At 38.2% G+C, this 16,243-nt stretch overlaps 1 protein-coding gene across 16 annotated transcripts in view; it reads right to left on the bottom strand.

Annotated features, from left to right (window-relative positions):
• The window catches only part of NAV3 (neuron navigator 3), a 514,050-nt gene that overhangs the window by 105,840 nt on the left and 391,967 nt on the right, over positions 1 to 16,243 (bottom strand). For 14 of the 16 annotated variants that reach the window (XM_077783528.1, XM_077783533.1, XM_077783527.1 and 11 more), the window contains 2 exons: positions 13,349 to 13,464; positions 65 to 173 (listed from right to left, as the gene is read on the bottom strand). In XM_077783528.1, the coding sequence (XP_077639654.1) occupies positions 65 to 173; positions 13,349 to 13,464 (225 nt within the window). Of the gene's footprint in view, positions 1 to 64; positions 174 to 4,776; positions 5,848 to 13,348; positions 13,465 to 16,243 lie in introns of those variants that run through there. The other 2 variants (XM_077783538.1, XM_077783539.1) reach the window with 2 other exon arrangements.

The following is a 16,243-nucleotide window of genomic DNA, read 5'->3' as shown; positions in this document are numbered from 1 at the left end:
TTCAGCAATTAGTAATACTCTCCCATGGTCCATATTTTTAGTAGTCTACACAAATCCAGTATACCTGTGGCTTATCTGGGTCCCTCTAAGGCTGGACATGGTTTCTTCCAAATTTTGTCTCAGGTCTGCAATATTCTTGACAGTTCTCATTCTTCTTGTTTCAGGGTCTTCCCCTGGAAGAAAACAGTAAAAACAGCATATACTTCAGCATGTGAGTTTATAAGGTTGAATAAAGTGCACATATGTATCCAGCTGAAAATGCACAAATATCTTTCAATCTTTTAAAAAATAAAACTTCATCCTTTCATTAATAAAACACATATATGCTTCTAAATAACATGTGGTATGTATAAAAACCCACCAAAATATCCCCGTTAAGGCCCAAATCTATTAATGAAACTCTGATTTACAGTATTGGGATTTTTGTCCTCTGTAATCAAGGCATGATGCAGCCCCAGACCACTTGATATATTATAAAGTCCCTTTTTAGTCCTTGACATTTTACATAACTCAGTAGGAAAAAAGCCACAGTAAATCTGTGATCTGTCATTGCAGAAAAAAACTAGGATGACTCTTAGAACAACTCTTCAGCATTCACTTAACCTTAACACAGGCTATTTCAAAGTACTTCTTAAGTAAAACACTTAATAAAGCATCTTTCCTGGACTGTAATGCTTTCCTGAAGAGGGACATTATTCTTTGTATGGGATAAAAGAAAATATGCTTCTTGGGATATAAATCTGAACACTCTAAGCACACTCATCATTTATACAATTAGAGGTTTCAACAGCCTTCAGGATCCATTGTGAAAAGCTAGTCTCATATCTCAGCTAATGAGGTTTTCAGAACTTCACCTGGAACATCCAGAACAATGTTTACTTCATATAATTAAAAATAAATTTAAAGAAGGAGAGAAGTTATATATGGTATGTTACAAAAGAGAAACATCATAAACCTCAAAGAAGCCTCCAGTGGTCATGCACAAAGAAACAGAAATGCAGGTTTTCTAGGAAATTCATAGTTCAAGGAAGTTTAATTCATTTTACTTTTGAACAACAAGAGAATTTCAAAAGAAATTTTATGACAAAAATCTATGATTTATTCAAGGCTAGTGTTCTACTTCTGATCATGTCCTATATCTGTTGCTTGTAAGAAGGCTGGCAAGAAACATAAGTATTAGAGTTAAATATAAAATGCTGAACTTGATGTGCAAATAATTTCTTTCTTTTATCAATCACATCATACGTCACAGACAGACTTCACTGACCTGCAGTCAAGCCCTATTGCCCAAACACTCTGTACGCTGCTAAGAAAAATCTCAGCTTCTAACATCAAAAGGATATAAATTATTTCATAAAAATTCTATATAAACTTTAATTTCTCCTCAACAGGCAAACGATGCACTGAACTAGCCAACATAACCTGCAGTTGTGGCTTAATGTCAAACCAGCTTTCACAGCAATGCCATTCTGAGGTTTTACCATCTACCCTGCCCTGGTTGTGTCTTCTGTCCTCTTCGCTGCAGCCGAACAGTCCTTTGGGAAAATGTTTGCCTATTTCATCACTCACAAAAAATTCTTCGGTGCTTTAATGATGCTAATGTCTATGAATGTCTGCTTTGGCACCATGGAACTGACAGTGGGATCAACTCCTGGGTAGGATGGAAAAAAAGTGGGGATACAGGCCCTGCACTTCTCCAAACTCTCTCTTCTCAAGCCACACCCCAAGGCCACGTCAGTTCACAACATTTAGTTTCATAAAATAAACTACTTGTGTACATTCTTACACATAGTGTCTTACTAGAGGCAAATGTCTGCAGACAGTGAAATTAGTTACAACTGTTCCTGTGTTTCTAAAAAGTAACAACTGTGCTAGATGTGTTCACTAAAGCACTGGCAATCAATGGATCCCACCAGCTCTTAGCAAAAGTTTCTGTAACACTCTGGAGATTCCCGTGAGGCAAAAAGGCTCATGGCCAGGCTAAGCTGAAGACATTTACATCCTGTAAATCCTTTTTAAAGCCCTGACAATTCCCAGGCATACTGTCCATGCCTGTCTCCAGCCAGTTGTATGTGGTGCACTCATTTCCTCAATCACTGCCCTTTGCTTTCCCTGCTCTGCCAAATGCATTGAAATTGACTTCCAGGAGCTCATTATATTCCTGCCATAATACCTATATAGCGAAGATACAGGAAACGTTACCTACCCTGCCTTGAACCAGAGGGGAAAGAGTAGCTTGTTGGTATAAGAAAATGTTCTATTTACACAGAAAGACAAATTCTAGCATCTATGCAGGGAAAATTAAAGACAAAGCAATACTTTACTTTTATATTTATTTGAGGAACTGAATACAATTAATATTTTACAGTGACGTTGCCCTTTTCCTTCCTTGTTTATCCTTGTCAGTTGTCCTTTGCTGTATGTTAACATTGCAAATTCTTGCAGCAAAAATGACAGCAGCTGTCTTTTTTAATATGTATTGTACAGTAAATGGCATAACAAAGCCTTGAGGTATAATTGCAATACATTAAATAAAAAGGTACATATATGGCAAGCTGCCAAAATATATTTTTACAATGAAGAATACTTTGCTTTCATACAAATTATACCATAAAATTGCTGTTATTGTATCCTGCAGAGGTGAAAAGCTTGAGATCTAATATCTTTTGATCTCTCAGTGACACAGCAGATAATTTCCACCAATTTTAATTTTAAAAAAGTTAAAACTGAAATTTAATTATATTAAAATACTATATAGTATTTTTAAAGATATCATACTAACTGCTAGAGTGATTTGAAAAGAGTAATTATTTTTTCTTTCCATCATTCTCTAAATGTCACTGGAATCCTGCTGTACCATGGATGAACAAGTCAGAAAATATAAACAGTTGACAGTGAAGAAATTTTCTGTACTGAATACAAGATCTTATATTTTCACGACAGCATTAACTCCCCATCCACATCAAGCCTCCTTCTCTAAAGAGGACCATAGGAATGATGAATATGTTAATTTTTCTGAAAACCAGCTACACCGTGCCTGCTAGTGGAGACACTGTGGTGCTTATGGAATCAGGATCGGGTTCAAAGGAACCCCAGACTCCTCTGGGTACCTTGTTTCTTATAATATGGCACACTGTTATCATAGAGTCTAGCCATATTTGGAGGACCTAACATATCAGAAAAGCTCCTGGTCTTGTTATCTCAAGTGATTCTGGTTTGTACACTAAGAAAAAACATTCTGTTTCACACATGGGGAGTCTGGGATAGGACTATAACTAGGGTAACCTGAAACTTTCTGTCAAAATTCTGTTCCTCTAACAAGAAAGGCCATTTTCTCCAATCATTTGTAGCTTCATCATTTATATTAAATGGATTTTCTAAAATATTGTCCCCAAATTTTTTGCCTATAAACAGCGAATCATTATTCCCTTGGTAAATTTCCAGAAAATACATTGATTTCTGTGTGAGATCCATTTACAGGCAATCAAAACAGACATTTTACAGAAACCACTAGATACACAGGTCAAGACTTTTACGTTCACATTTCTGAAGTTCCCTAATAATTTCACATTCCATAATACTGTTCACAATAATTTCTCTTCTTCTGCACATGCAATCACAGCCCAAAGAAAATGGGAAAGTAACAATTCCACCAATTGTCTGATTTGCATGAAAGGATTTACAAATAATAAATGTTTCTCCAGAGAAATGTCCACTATGAGATATTAACTCAGAAAGGAAAGTACCAGTTTTACCCTGCAAGCAGGGAAACTGAGGCTTAGAAGAGAGCAGGGATTTGTCAGTGACAAATAGCTGAAGAGGAGCAGAGGCAGGTTAAAGCTCACTCTCCCGTGCTGGCAAGCTTTTGATCTCTATCAGAAGCCCTTTTAACCTACTGGTACAGTCTAATAATAAAAGGTATGCATACAAAGATAATTCTTATTTCTTTCTTGTTTTGAAATAACAGCTTTTTACAGTACATATGCAGTAAAATTTTGTCCTTAATATTTAAACACAATCAGGGCTAACATTTCTACCAGCAAGAAGCTCCAGGCTAGACACATGGCATATAACCTTCAAAAAGCAAGCAGATACTTCAACCATTTAACTGACTGAAGAACAAAGCTTTGGAAATGAACACTTTGAGCACACTTAAAGGGCTGAGAGATGAAAAGTAACACAGAAGCCTTTGAATCACCTATGTCTGTGGACTTCAAATACTCACTGGCGTGCACAGATATAACAAAAGTGGCTATTTAAGGTGAACTGAAACCCTGGCACTCACAATTCCACATGTAGGGGTGCAGTTATCTGCAGGGGGGCTAGAGAAAGGGGAAGAAATACTGGAGGGTCAGTTTGTAGGAAGGCTGAGACATGTTTTGTCCCATGCAAAATGTGGATTCAAGATACCAGTTTCAAATTAATGAGAAAAAAATGTCATTAAAACAGATTTATTTAACAATAAACTAATAGCACTTAAATATTTCACCTTATTTTTCAAAAAGCTAAGTCAACTATGTTCAGTTATTCACAGACTGCTGCTGCCCCTGCACCCATCACAAGCAATTTAGACATTTGTCTTCATTTCACACAGCCTTAAGAGATCATAGTAAGCAAAGAAGAAGTGGCTAGACCCTATTTTTGCATACTACTGCAAATAAACCCAGTTCTGTCTTGGGAAATCATTGTCAAGATCAAAAATTTGCTCTGTACAGATATGTGCTAACACTTGGGTCTCCTCCTGCCCTTCCTGATGTCAAGCCAAAGTTAACTTACCTAAAATATCAGTATAAAGGACCTGTTCCAAGTCACCCAGCATTGTTATTATGACATCTTCATCCAGATGTGCAGTCCCTTCACGCAAGCACCCTTCCTCCTCCTCCTCTGCCCAGGTCCTGCTGGGGAAATGGGATGTGCAGGATGCATTTTCATCATCGGATTTTTTGCTCTCCTCACTGTCAGTCTGAAAGCCTTCACCTGTACACGTGTCTCCTGACCTCCTGGATGTCCTGCTTCCAGCAGGTGGTATCCCCTGAAATGCTTGGGTTGTGGTGAAGCTGGAGTGGCAGAGAGAGTGCACCGACTGCGAGAATGCCTTGGACAGGGAGCCTCCGCACCCAGCTTCTGCATGTTGGTAACTCTGGCAGGACTTGGAGGCGCTTCCAAACCAGTTCTCCCTGTATGAGTATCGCCTCTTCTCCCCTTCACTGATGAGCGTGAGATTGGTAAGAGACTTCTGCTTCTGAAGACGAACACGCCCTCTTCTAACCTCCGTGCCTTTAAACACTGACAGTTCAGCAGATCGCTGCATCTTTCCGGCTGGGGCTTCACTTCAGTTAGATTTCATGTTTTCCATATGAGATGGAGAGCAGCTCAATTCCCCTGAAAGGTGCGGGTGGTGCTCCCTGCACCGCCACACGCTGCGCAGCCCAGGTAGCACATACTTGCACTCGCAGTGAAAGCACAGCTTACACATGCACTCTACGTACTGTAAGGGACTAGACAGGCACAGTCATCTTCTTTGAAATTACGCTGCTGTCTCTGCTAAGCCACTTCTCGTCCTTCACATTAATTTGCAGTACTTACAGTCATTTTCACTTAGGTTTCTCTCAAGCAGAAGAGAGTTGATCAAACACTCTGCTCCAGCACAGAAGTAATCCCAAAAGCCAACTGTGTTTTCCCCCCTCCATCCAATCACCAGTCTCATCGGAGCAGTGGGCCTGCATCTCTTTCTACGGCTGCTGCCTTCTGAAATCCAGAGTAGGCACAAGTACTGTCTCGGGCTTTCCCCTCCCTCTCACCAGCTCATGACTGATCCTAGTGCACAGCTCTTCACTTTAGATGGGCTGACACAGAACTGCAAGTACAGCCTCCACGTCAGAGCTCAATAAAGAGCCAAAATTAACCACTGAAGCACAAGCCTCCTTACATTTAGTATTCAACCTGCATTCCCAGATATATGACTCTTCTCTGCTACTGCAGTGAATGCTGCTGGCTGCCATGGCAGCAAACATCCTGGTGAATTAAACCAAAGACACAGAAGCCTCTGCACAGTTTACAGTGCTACAGGTTTCAAGACACAGCTTCACCTGAATGGGATGCTACAGTAACAGATCTAGCTCATGGTCAAATTCTATTTTTCTCCCTGAAAGGTAAGGATGAAAAACTATTTCTTCCTTATCAATGTTACTCCCTATGCAGGAAGCTAAAAGCAGACTTGCAAAAGGACCTTCAGTCTTGCAATTTCTGCTCTAAATAATAAAATTGTAATTTGATATCATAAGACATGGAACACAACAGTATTTGTCTGGTAAAATGATTCATAAAAGAAAAGATTTCATTTCTTTCTCCTTAGAAAACTACCCTGTTTGCACCTCTGAGATTCAGAGGCTAGTACAGAATTATAAAATCTGTAAAAAATCATTGTTTCAAAATATTCAGAAGAAAACATATAAATGGAGTAATTTAATTTATAAAGAAAATTGGTATTGTGTCTGAACTAAGTTCAGCAATTTTGAATGCTATTTTTAAATTCATTATCCAGAGAGAAAGAAGACATTCTAAAATGTATGACTTTTCTCACAAAGAAAAATATATTAGTCCCAGAAATAATGGACAGATGAACAAAGAAATACCTGAATTTAATTATAATTTTTTTAGATGCAAACTTTTTTTATCTAGGGAAAATTAATTTCACAAAACATTATATAGAAATCTACAAATAATAAAATTGCTGTATAAAAATAAACTGCTTTTGTTGGTGTGAAAATATGCTCATTTCCAGTTTCTACCTGAGAAACCTTGAGAGAAAAATAACCTTTAAAAATGCCACCCTAAGAATTACAAGTTGTTCACAGATTTCCTGTATGAATAAACAGGTGTTAACAGAAGTCTCAGTGTGTATTTCTTGTCTTTCACTAGTTCAGTTTAGAGTTTTTGAAGATACACAGGGGAAAATTCTTGGAAATTTCAAAGGAAAGGTACATTTCTTCATAGATAACTCTCAGAAACACAGAATAACTCAGAAAAAAAATCATTCTAAAGTAATGGTGGCTTTCCATATTAAATCACCAATGAATTCCAATAAAAACATGTTCCACACCAAGAGGAGGTACCACTCCCATCCCCACCTAGAATATACAATCAAAGAGAAGAAAAGAGAAATGGTCTGTCTGCCTGAGTACAAAACTGTCTCAAATATTAAACACCTATCACTTTTTCAGCATGGAAACAAAATATAAGACTGCTGTCTTTACTCCAGGGTATGCCAGCTGAAGTGACATATGGGCTCCTGAAAGGGTTTTAACGTGCTGGTGCCCCCCTGCAGCAGAGCAGGTATGGTGTGGATACCAATGGTGTCTCAGAGCTGGTGTGGTGCTGGTGATGTCAAAGAGTTCCAGCACTGCCTGCACACTCCTGTGTTGGTGTGCACTGACAGTGCCATGCGGCTGTCCCAGCCTGTCCAATATGCCTGATTAAGCTGTGGTTGTTATAACAAGGAGGTATTGACAATAGAGAATTTCAAAAAAGAAGGGTAGTCTCACTCTTTTTGCACTAATTTGTTTTATATTCTAAATTTATACTCAAATTGGTACAGTATTCTCCATTGCTATGTTTTGAATTAACAGGAAGGATAAAGATTTTTAGCTCAGTTGGCCAGAGCACAGTGCAAGGTCATGGATCCAATCCCTGTGTGGGCCATTCACTTAAGAGGTGGACTTGATGATCCTTCTGGGTCCCTTCCAAACCAAATCAGACTGTGATTCTGTGATTTGGCTCTGTGATGCCAAAGTTCTCTCGGTGATTGTCTTGGAATCAAGAGAACAGGCTCTTTTCCTACCAAAAAGAGCAAGTCCGAATCTCCCCCTGATATTTCAAATCCATCAATAACTTCCCCACCTGCCCTTTCATGTCCCAACACCTGCAGGCAGTGACTTGTCTCCATAGTAAGCTGTAGGCAGATGTGGATCTGCTCTGCCTCCATCCAGGTCCCACGTGCATGCTCACACGCAGCAGTGTGCACTGCAGAGCTGCAGCTGGCCTCAGCAACCCCTGTGGGCAGGGCACACCTCTCATGCTCAGCACTGCTCTGCTAGGGAAGCAGTGCACGGCTGCTCAGCTCCAGCACCAGACACCAGATACAAGCCTGCCAGAATTGGACAGGTAGAGTCAGTCCTCTTTCTAGCTGGGAGCAGAAAAAGTTATGGGATGAAAAGTGTTCACCCAATGATGTGGTAGCACAATGAGCCACACCAAACCTCACATATGGTGCTGTCCAGAGGTGCCACACCCCTCCAAGCTCCTCGGGTCTCTGGTAGTGGTGGCACAGCTGCGTCCTGGGCACCCCAGTGGGCCTCGGTGTCTCTGCTGACATGTTACTGGGACCAGCTGAGCTGTTCATTGCAGCCCAGCTTCAGCAGCACACAGGTCACAGACCATCATACTGGAAAGGGAATGACACCTGGACTGTGTAAGAGATGTGCCACTGGCAGCTGCAGCATTCATCTGCCTCATTTTGAAATACATTGAAAACACAGTGAGTCCATGCTTTTATACAGAGATACTGAGGCTAATCACACAACCTTCATTCAGCCTTCCTGTGTACAGACATTTTACTACATCTTTTCATAAAATTATAAAGTTATATGAACTTTTCTCCCACTAATTCCATTGCCTCACTTGCTTGACAGGCCATTGTGATCATCCCCATATACAATGGATATTTATCTTAAACCAAGTACTCAGTAGAAACAACTGAATTTATCCTTGTACTTTACCACATCTCTCTGCAGGGTGTCATTTACCAAAACATAAAATTGCAATGTGGAAAGTTCTTAGGTTTATTTCTTGAAAAATAACTTTCTAAAGCTCAGCTCTCCATTTACAAATGTTTAGATATAGCAACCAAAAAATACATCTTGCTATGGGTAAGAAAAAAGTATAGGAGACTAGAGGAGAGCAAATGTCATGACAGCATTATTCCCCAACTACCTTGCAATTCAGTGTGTTCTCCACCCACCAAGCAGGAATATGTTTACATCAAGAACATCTTAGGGAACTTCCTCAATCCATCACAGTCAGTGTAACATACTACTTTATTTTTATGGTCTCCTTCATAAAAGGAATTATAAAAATTAATTTAAGAACTAATAATCTTTGGGCAAATTTTGCTGTCAGATAAGACTTTCTTTGAAGTCTCAGTGGATGGTTTAGAGTCCTACAAATGAATTATGTAATAGATATGGAAATGCATAAGATTATGCATCTCTTCAGCTAAGCTTACTTGAAAAAAAGTAAACTATCCCTGCATGTATTAATTATTTCTTTCAGAGAACAAAAAATTAAGCACAATAAACATAAAATATTTAAATTTGAATGTTTTTATGCTAATCCTGCCATTGAGATAGGCCTATAACTTTTAAAAGTACTGTTTCATTTCTGCTTCATCCATCAGATTTCAAATAACTAGTCAATATTTATAGATTCATGCATAATTACTTAATCAAACACTTTGCATTAAGCTCTGAGAACATGCCAGCACTTGTGAAAGCCAAATGTTATCATTGATTTCATAAAATAATACTTTGTATTTACTGACATGTACAGTTTACAATGGATTATTAACTAATTAACTTGCTGACATACTTCTCCAATAAACCTGCTGCAGAAGCTGATAAATACCACAGCTACTTTAAGAAGAAACAGTTGGTAAGAAAGTCTGAACAATTTGTTCCCAGACATACCATGAATAACAACAACCAACCTGGATTACTTTATTAGCCTTTATTGTCATTATCATTTTATAATCTTGTTTATAAAGGTATGTTCTAGTTTTGTAGAAACTGAGTAGATAGATACTGAGTAGTCTTGTTGAGGTAAATGGTACATAAAGTACATGCAAGAAATTGTGTTTATACTTGAATGCAGAATTGTTCCTTATTTAGAGGACTCAGATTCTGTCTGGGATTTCCCGGACAGAGGTCTGCACACCTGGGTGTCACATGAGCAACATGCCTACCACACACAGAACACACCAAAACTGCTCCTCAGGGGTTTCATGCCTACAAACAGGGCTCATTCAGTGGGAGTGCATGTATCACTGGAGCTGTGCACACAGAGAGGATTCAAGGTGTGCAGGAAGACTAAAAATTGCTCTAGGTCTACTCTAGTGCTGCTCTGCATGTGCACTGTGGAAACACTTAGGGCTGCTCTGGCTGAGCTGTGGAATATTCAAAGGGGGGGAAAAAGTAGGAAAAAGTCTGTAGATCACATCTAGAACAAATTCCCTCCAGAGACAAAGTAACATATTTACAGTAACTCTACCAAGATGCAGAACTGGCTTTAGGCATAAGCCATGTATATATTCACCAAGAGCAGCAGATTACTGGTGACAAGATAAAAATATAGAGGTTGCCCAGTTTTATCAGGACAACCACAAGCCACACATCTGAGTCCATGCCTACACCAGCCTCCCCACCTCCCCTGCCTTCTAGCACTACTCTCTTCTCAGGGCTGTTCAAGTAAATCCAAGTCATCATTTGCAAAGCAGTGGACAGCAAACACATGGCTTGAGCTCTCACTCTACGTTTCACCAGCTCTGTGTTGGAAGACAGGAGAGGCTATAAAAGTAATCAGCTCCCTTAGAGGAGGAAGACAGAGCAGAAGAGAACTGAAAACTCCCTCTAGACATTCTTGCTTTACTTTCTATTTTCCCATCACCACTGTTCAGACAGTAGCAAAGGGATGTGAACTACCTCGCTGGACACAGAAAGCAGAGACATGATTTTTCACCACTACAGCAAGGAAATTAACTTGGGCTTGGTTCCTGAATTACACCAGGAGAATGGTGCCAGGCCAACCACTCCTAAATAATTTTAAGAGTATTTTTTCTGCATCCAACTTTTGTCTTTATTATGGAGAAGTCTTGAACTAGACATGCTTAAAGCATTAGTTTAGGTTCAGTTGGCTGATATTGCTCTGAAGTGGATTAGGAGTTCTGACATGAACAACGTGGCTGGTTATGGGGGCAGTAATCTTCAGCCAAGAAGCAATAACAAACAGGAATGTGTAAATAGTCAGAAAGTAGAGAAACAGTTTATACAACAATATTGGCTAAAATATTCTAGTTCTGAGGATGGCAGCCTTAGTTCTAAATATTTGTCACTTTAAAAATAATAATGAATGATGAAGCAGAAACACAATACAGGTGGGACAGCACTTTATGAACGCACTTCTCCAAGCTGTTCAGTGAGTTACACAGATGTTCACTCTTTTGCATTATCCTTACCGATCCTTACTGTTTAAGAACATATTGTGCTAGGTTGGTGGCTACTGAGTTTCAAACTAAGATCAAGATAATACAAATATGATGCCCACCCAAAGCAACAGTTGACAATTTCAGGAAAAAGATAATATCAAAATGAAAGATACTGGATATTCATTGCTTAATACCCTGAAAATAAGTGACCAGACCATGGAAATTACCCTTTCCTATCTCTTTGCTACTACTAGTGTAATCCCTTGATCATATCAGAATAAAGATGCTCTTAAGTAAAAGAATTTAACTGTCCTTTCTCATAACTCCCTTTAACTCCCTTTCTCATAGCTAATCCATCATGGAATACTCCTCTGAGCAACTATCACATGAGCTTTTATCCATGCAGATCTAACAACAGAATCACCAATGACTTGGTGATAGTTCATCCACACAGAAAATTAATTATTTGGCAAATATAGTACTTGATCCATTTATTCCTTTTGCTGCTAACAGTTATATACGAGTGACACATCTCTGTTTCTCTATGCACACAGCAAATCACTGACCATATTTTACCCGTGGTTTGTCTTTAAAGCCTGTTATACCAATCAACAGCTAATGCCAGAGTCCAAATAATCAGACTAGGAACATCTCTGGTATCTAGTTTTCTTTCCATCATTTTCTTCTTTTTGATGCCATTTAGTTTCTGTTCAGAACAGTAAAAGGTCATCAGACATGATATTCTGTTTGATCGTTTCAGCAGGTATTGAATTGTTTGGGGTTTTTTTAGCATCTCTCTGGATGATTCCTTGAAGCATCTCTTGATTTGTATATATACAAATATGACTCTTTATATATATTAGACCAAGGAGTCCAATTTCTGGAGTAATTAAAAATGTTTTTATATTTTAACATAAAGACCATGACACCATGTTTCAGAGTGACATATTTATCACAGAAGCTGGCTGTGCAAATAAAGGATGTCAGAAAATTTCCAAAGGGACTGAGACAAACCAGGACAAAACCTCTTTCAGTAGTAGTCAGCTAAATGTCAAGACAGTCCCCATAAATCTTGGGCATCTGATTCCCCTTCTGGTGGAGAAATAATTTTAGACTCATGTGTCAAATTACTGCTTTAAGTGAGTTATATCCTGTGTGAGAAGAACCAAGACTCATTACAAATACATTTAAGTATTGAAAATTTGTGGTAAAAGGGTAAAACTATAGGTAAAACCAGTGAGATATTGTAGCAAGGTATTACCTTTAATTTTTGTAAAATTATAAGATTAAGGATGCTAATGAAAAACATAACAAAGCAACAGCAAAAATAAACCTTTACACCTCCAAGTAACAGCTCGTGCAAAGAGTCCTTTTGTACACAACCCTGAAGTGCAATTCAGTCCTGATGAGGAAGTGAGGTGTAGCACCCTTTGCTTTTTGCATGGATAGGCAGAATCATGGCCAGACCCAATGCTGATGTAACTCAGCATGGTTCTGCTGACTTCAAAGGAATTATTCCAATATGACTAAATTGCCCCATCCCTTCAGCTTTGTAACCTAGTAAGGACTTTAATCCATGTTTACAAGAATTCCTCGTAACACAACCTTCAGCAACTTAGCTCTAGCAGCAGCTTACAGGAGAGGTACAATAGTAAGGACTTGCTGGTTTTCAGAATACAGATTCATTATTAAAAGGAACATATATATTATGTAATTTATGTCGCAGTTCTGATGTTATGATTTAATTTGATGTTATTAAATGAGAGTGTTAAACTTTCTGAAGTTGACTTTCCACTGCTCCTCTTGGAACATTCAGTATGATTAAATGAAATAACAATTACTTGAAACCCTAGATTGTCAAAACCCAGTTTCTGCAAAATGATGAAGAAGGTATTTGAACAGAAGGAACTAGTTCAAATAGATAACAGTGGATTTGAAGCACTAAATATACATGACCTAAATTTTTTGTGTATTTAATGCCCCTCATGATTGGAGGTCAGAAGTATTATTTCAACCCATCACAAAGCTGCCAGTAAGAAACAGATGGAAATAAAGAAGTTCACAGTCTTCTCCTGACTCATTGTTACTCACCAGATATCTCTTCTAGGCACTGTTTGGCAGTCTTACTAAACGACAAATCCATTTTAGTAGGACTAGTACAGGAATCAGCAGGTGGTAAAGAGGTACTGTCATTTTCTGAGAGAGTTCTGAAATTAAGCAAGAAGATTGATTATTATTAGCTATCATTCATGTGTTCATGAAAAAAGTTCTCCTTGCAGCTCCATCTAGAACCATATCACTATGGGATGAAAATATAAGTTTTGTCACATTCTTATTATGCTAGTTTAAAGTCCAGCTACACAAATATACAAGCAAATAGGCTTTCTCTCTCTCTCTCTGCAGAAACAACTTGTAGTTAATTCTGTGAAATTTTAAGCCTTTTTTTTTTCCCTCACTTTTTTTCTGAAGGATTTGTCAACCAGATCTAGTCAGAATCCATTTATATTGCTTAAGTCACATCCCTGAACATACATTAAGGAAATAAAAGCTTGTAATTGATGAAATATTAAACGAGAAAGGCCATGTGGGAAAAAGCTTATGCGAGGCTGGCTGGAAGTTTGGCCCAGATATTTAAATCTATGTGCAGCTTCTTTTGATAATGCCCCTTATAAAACACTGGGGAATGGGATAATACAAGGTTTTCAATTAACTCTCTAACAAATAGCTCATATTTGCTTTGAGGTTATATTTCTGTGAATATCAAGGATAAATTATAATGAGAACCCCTCATTGAATACAGTTACTTTCTATTATATGAAGGTAAATAGCAAGAAATACATGAGCACACTGATTATAATAAAAAACACACACACCTATTGCCTCTTCTTACGGAACAGCTAAAGTAGAAACTACTTTACCCTGGAACTGCTGAACTATGATGTCATCAAACAGCAACATGTACTACCATGTCTATGCAGTAAAAGAACACATCTAAAGATATATTAGCCACTTCTTGAAATGAAACTTTAAAAGATCTTCACTTAGAGCTTAAGCTCTTCCAGCTTTCCTGACATGAATAGCAGTCACTCTTCTGATTTATTAAAAGACTAGTGAAATATTTATATCCTAATTTTAAAGTGTGACATTTATAGTTCAATTTTCGAAATTCACCATTAAGTGTTCCCAATAACCAACTAAACCTAAAAGAGAAACATTTAACTGTGTGATGTATCTGGTTTTATAAATAAAACTCATAAAAAGAGTGACTTATCTCTCAAAATAATTTTATAGCAACTGATTTTATGAAATAGATTTCCAGTTAATATTTTCTTTACATTTAATGAATGAATTTGTTCAGCAATTCATAACAATAGATCAGGAAACAGATATCTGCCCAAAGAACAGCACAAGTACTGACATGATGGAATACATTGATTGGAATCATCTGACTCAGAAACAGAAATGTAAATTATACTGGACCAGATGTACTGTTTTCTTACCAATTTCTGTACTTTTGAGATGCTAGAAACAGACAACTACTCTATAAAAAAACAATTCTTGGTTCTTGTCTGTCACACACTACTGGAAACATAAGCTCAGCACATGTTGCAAGGTTAACTATGTCCTGCCAACCTTGAATGTAGTTTTACATTTGATGCTTGAGAGGACAGACTCTTAAGTGAAAAAAAGACATCACTCTATCCCTCTCCAGTGAACACACTCTGAAACTCCACAGTCCTGTTTGCTTTCCCAAAGGGCTTTAAATCATTAAGATTTTAATTGTCTGATGAAACAACAGATATCTCATGGAGGACTACGGATTTTGCAGCAACCTAAGTTCTGCTTACTTGAGACAACAGGTTATTTGTTGTGGCACAGATGGATTAGAAGGCACCGGCCCTTGGGCAGTTTCAATAGAGATACCGCAGGGAGGGAACAGGGAACAGGTCTCTCAGAATGTTCTTTTCCTATGAGGTCTCCAGGGGGCTGCTGGCTGCCAGCACTTACACACCAGTCCTGCTTTTTCACGCAGGATGGCCAAGGCCCTGATTTTCTCTGGAGTTGAGCTTAGCCCAGAAGTGCTGAGAATGGTGAAAGACTAGGGATGGAAGATTTCCAAGTAAAATTATGTAGGATTTTGGGGTTCTTGGGGAACAAGGAGGCCCAGGTACACACTGGGTACCTAAAACTTCAAGTTGCATTGCTGTGGGCACCTTGTGGGTTGTGATACATTGGACCAAGAATATAAATGCCTGTTCTAATTTTTAAAAAAATGGGAAATTACATTGTGAAGTTTGTCTTGTGCACTTCAGGCTTTAATGTCTTTCAGTGGGATGTATTAATGCTATGAAGGACTCAAGTGATCACTGGAGGACTGCAGCACAGATTAAGCTTGAAGCAAGTAAGCAGCAAATTAAGTGATCCTTCTCATTAACCTTGCACACTGACCTAAATGAATGATCCTCTATCCTCTACCTATACACAGCCAACTGCCTCAAAAATAATTAAATTATTGCATGTCTCTTGATATCTCTCTTGATATAAGAAGAGGGAAAAGAATTTCAGTTTAGTCAAAGACAGCCCAGTGATATTCTTCCAGTGCTGTGCATCTACAGTGGAGGTTAATTTAAGCAGCCTTCATGAAAACAGGACAATTTGTTTCTAATTTAATCACAGCAATCAAAGAATATATTTATCCCAAATCCAATGAGTTACATGCTACTTATTTGTAAGAGTATCAAACTCACTTAATGGGACAAATCCTTCTTTCAGTCAGACCTGCACAAGCTTATTCATTCTGATTAAAATGAGCCTGTATGGAGTAATTAAGAACAGAATTTGAAGCACTATGTAACAACTCATCTCTAACCACTTGGCTGTCTCTAACAACATTGCCAACCTTATATAAACACAGATAACATCAAAGTTTTGTTTGCTTTTTAGTTGACATTCCAAAAGATATCAGATGAATATGATGGCATTTTT

Source organism: Lonchura striata, chromosome 5 (assembly GCF_046129695.1).
Source record: "Lonchura striata isolate bLonStr1 chromosome 5, bLonStr1.mat, whole genome shotgun sequence".
In the NCBI taxonomy this organism is placed as follows: Eukaryota; Metazoa; Chordata; class Aves; order Passeriformes; family Estrildidae; genus Lonchura; species Lonchura striata.
Note: the sequence above shows the minus strand (reverse complement) of the source record. Positions and strands in the feature narration are given on the sequence as shown.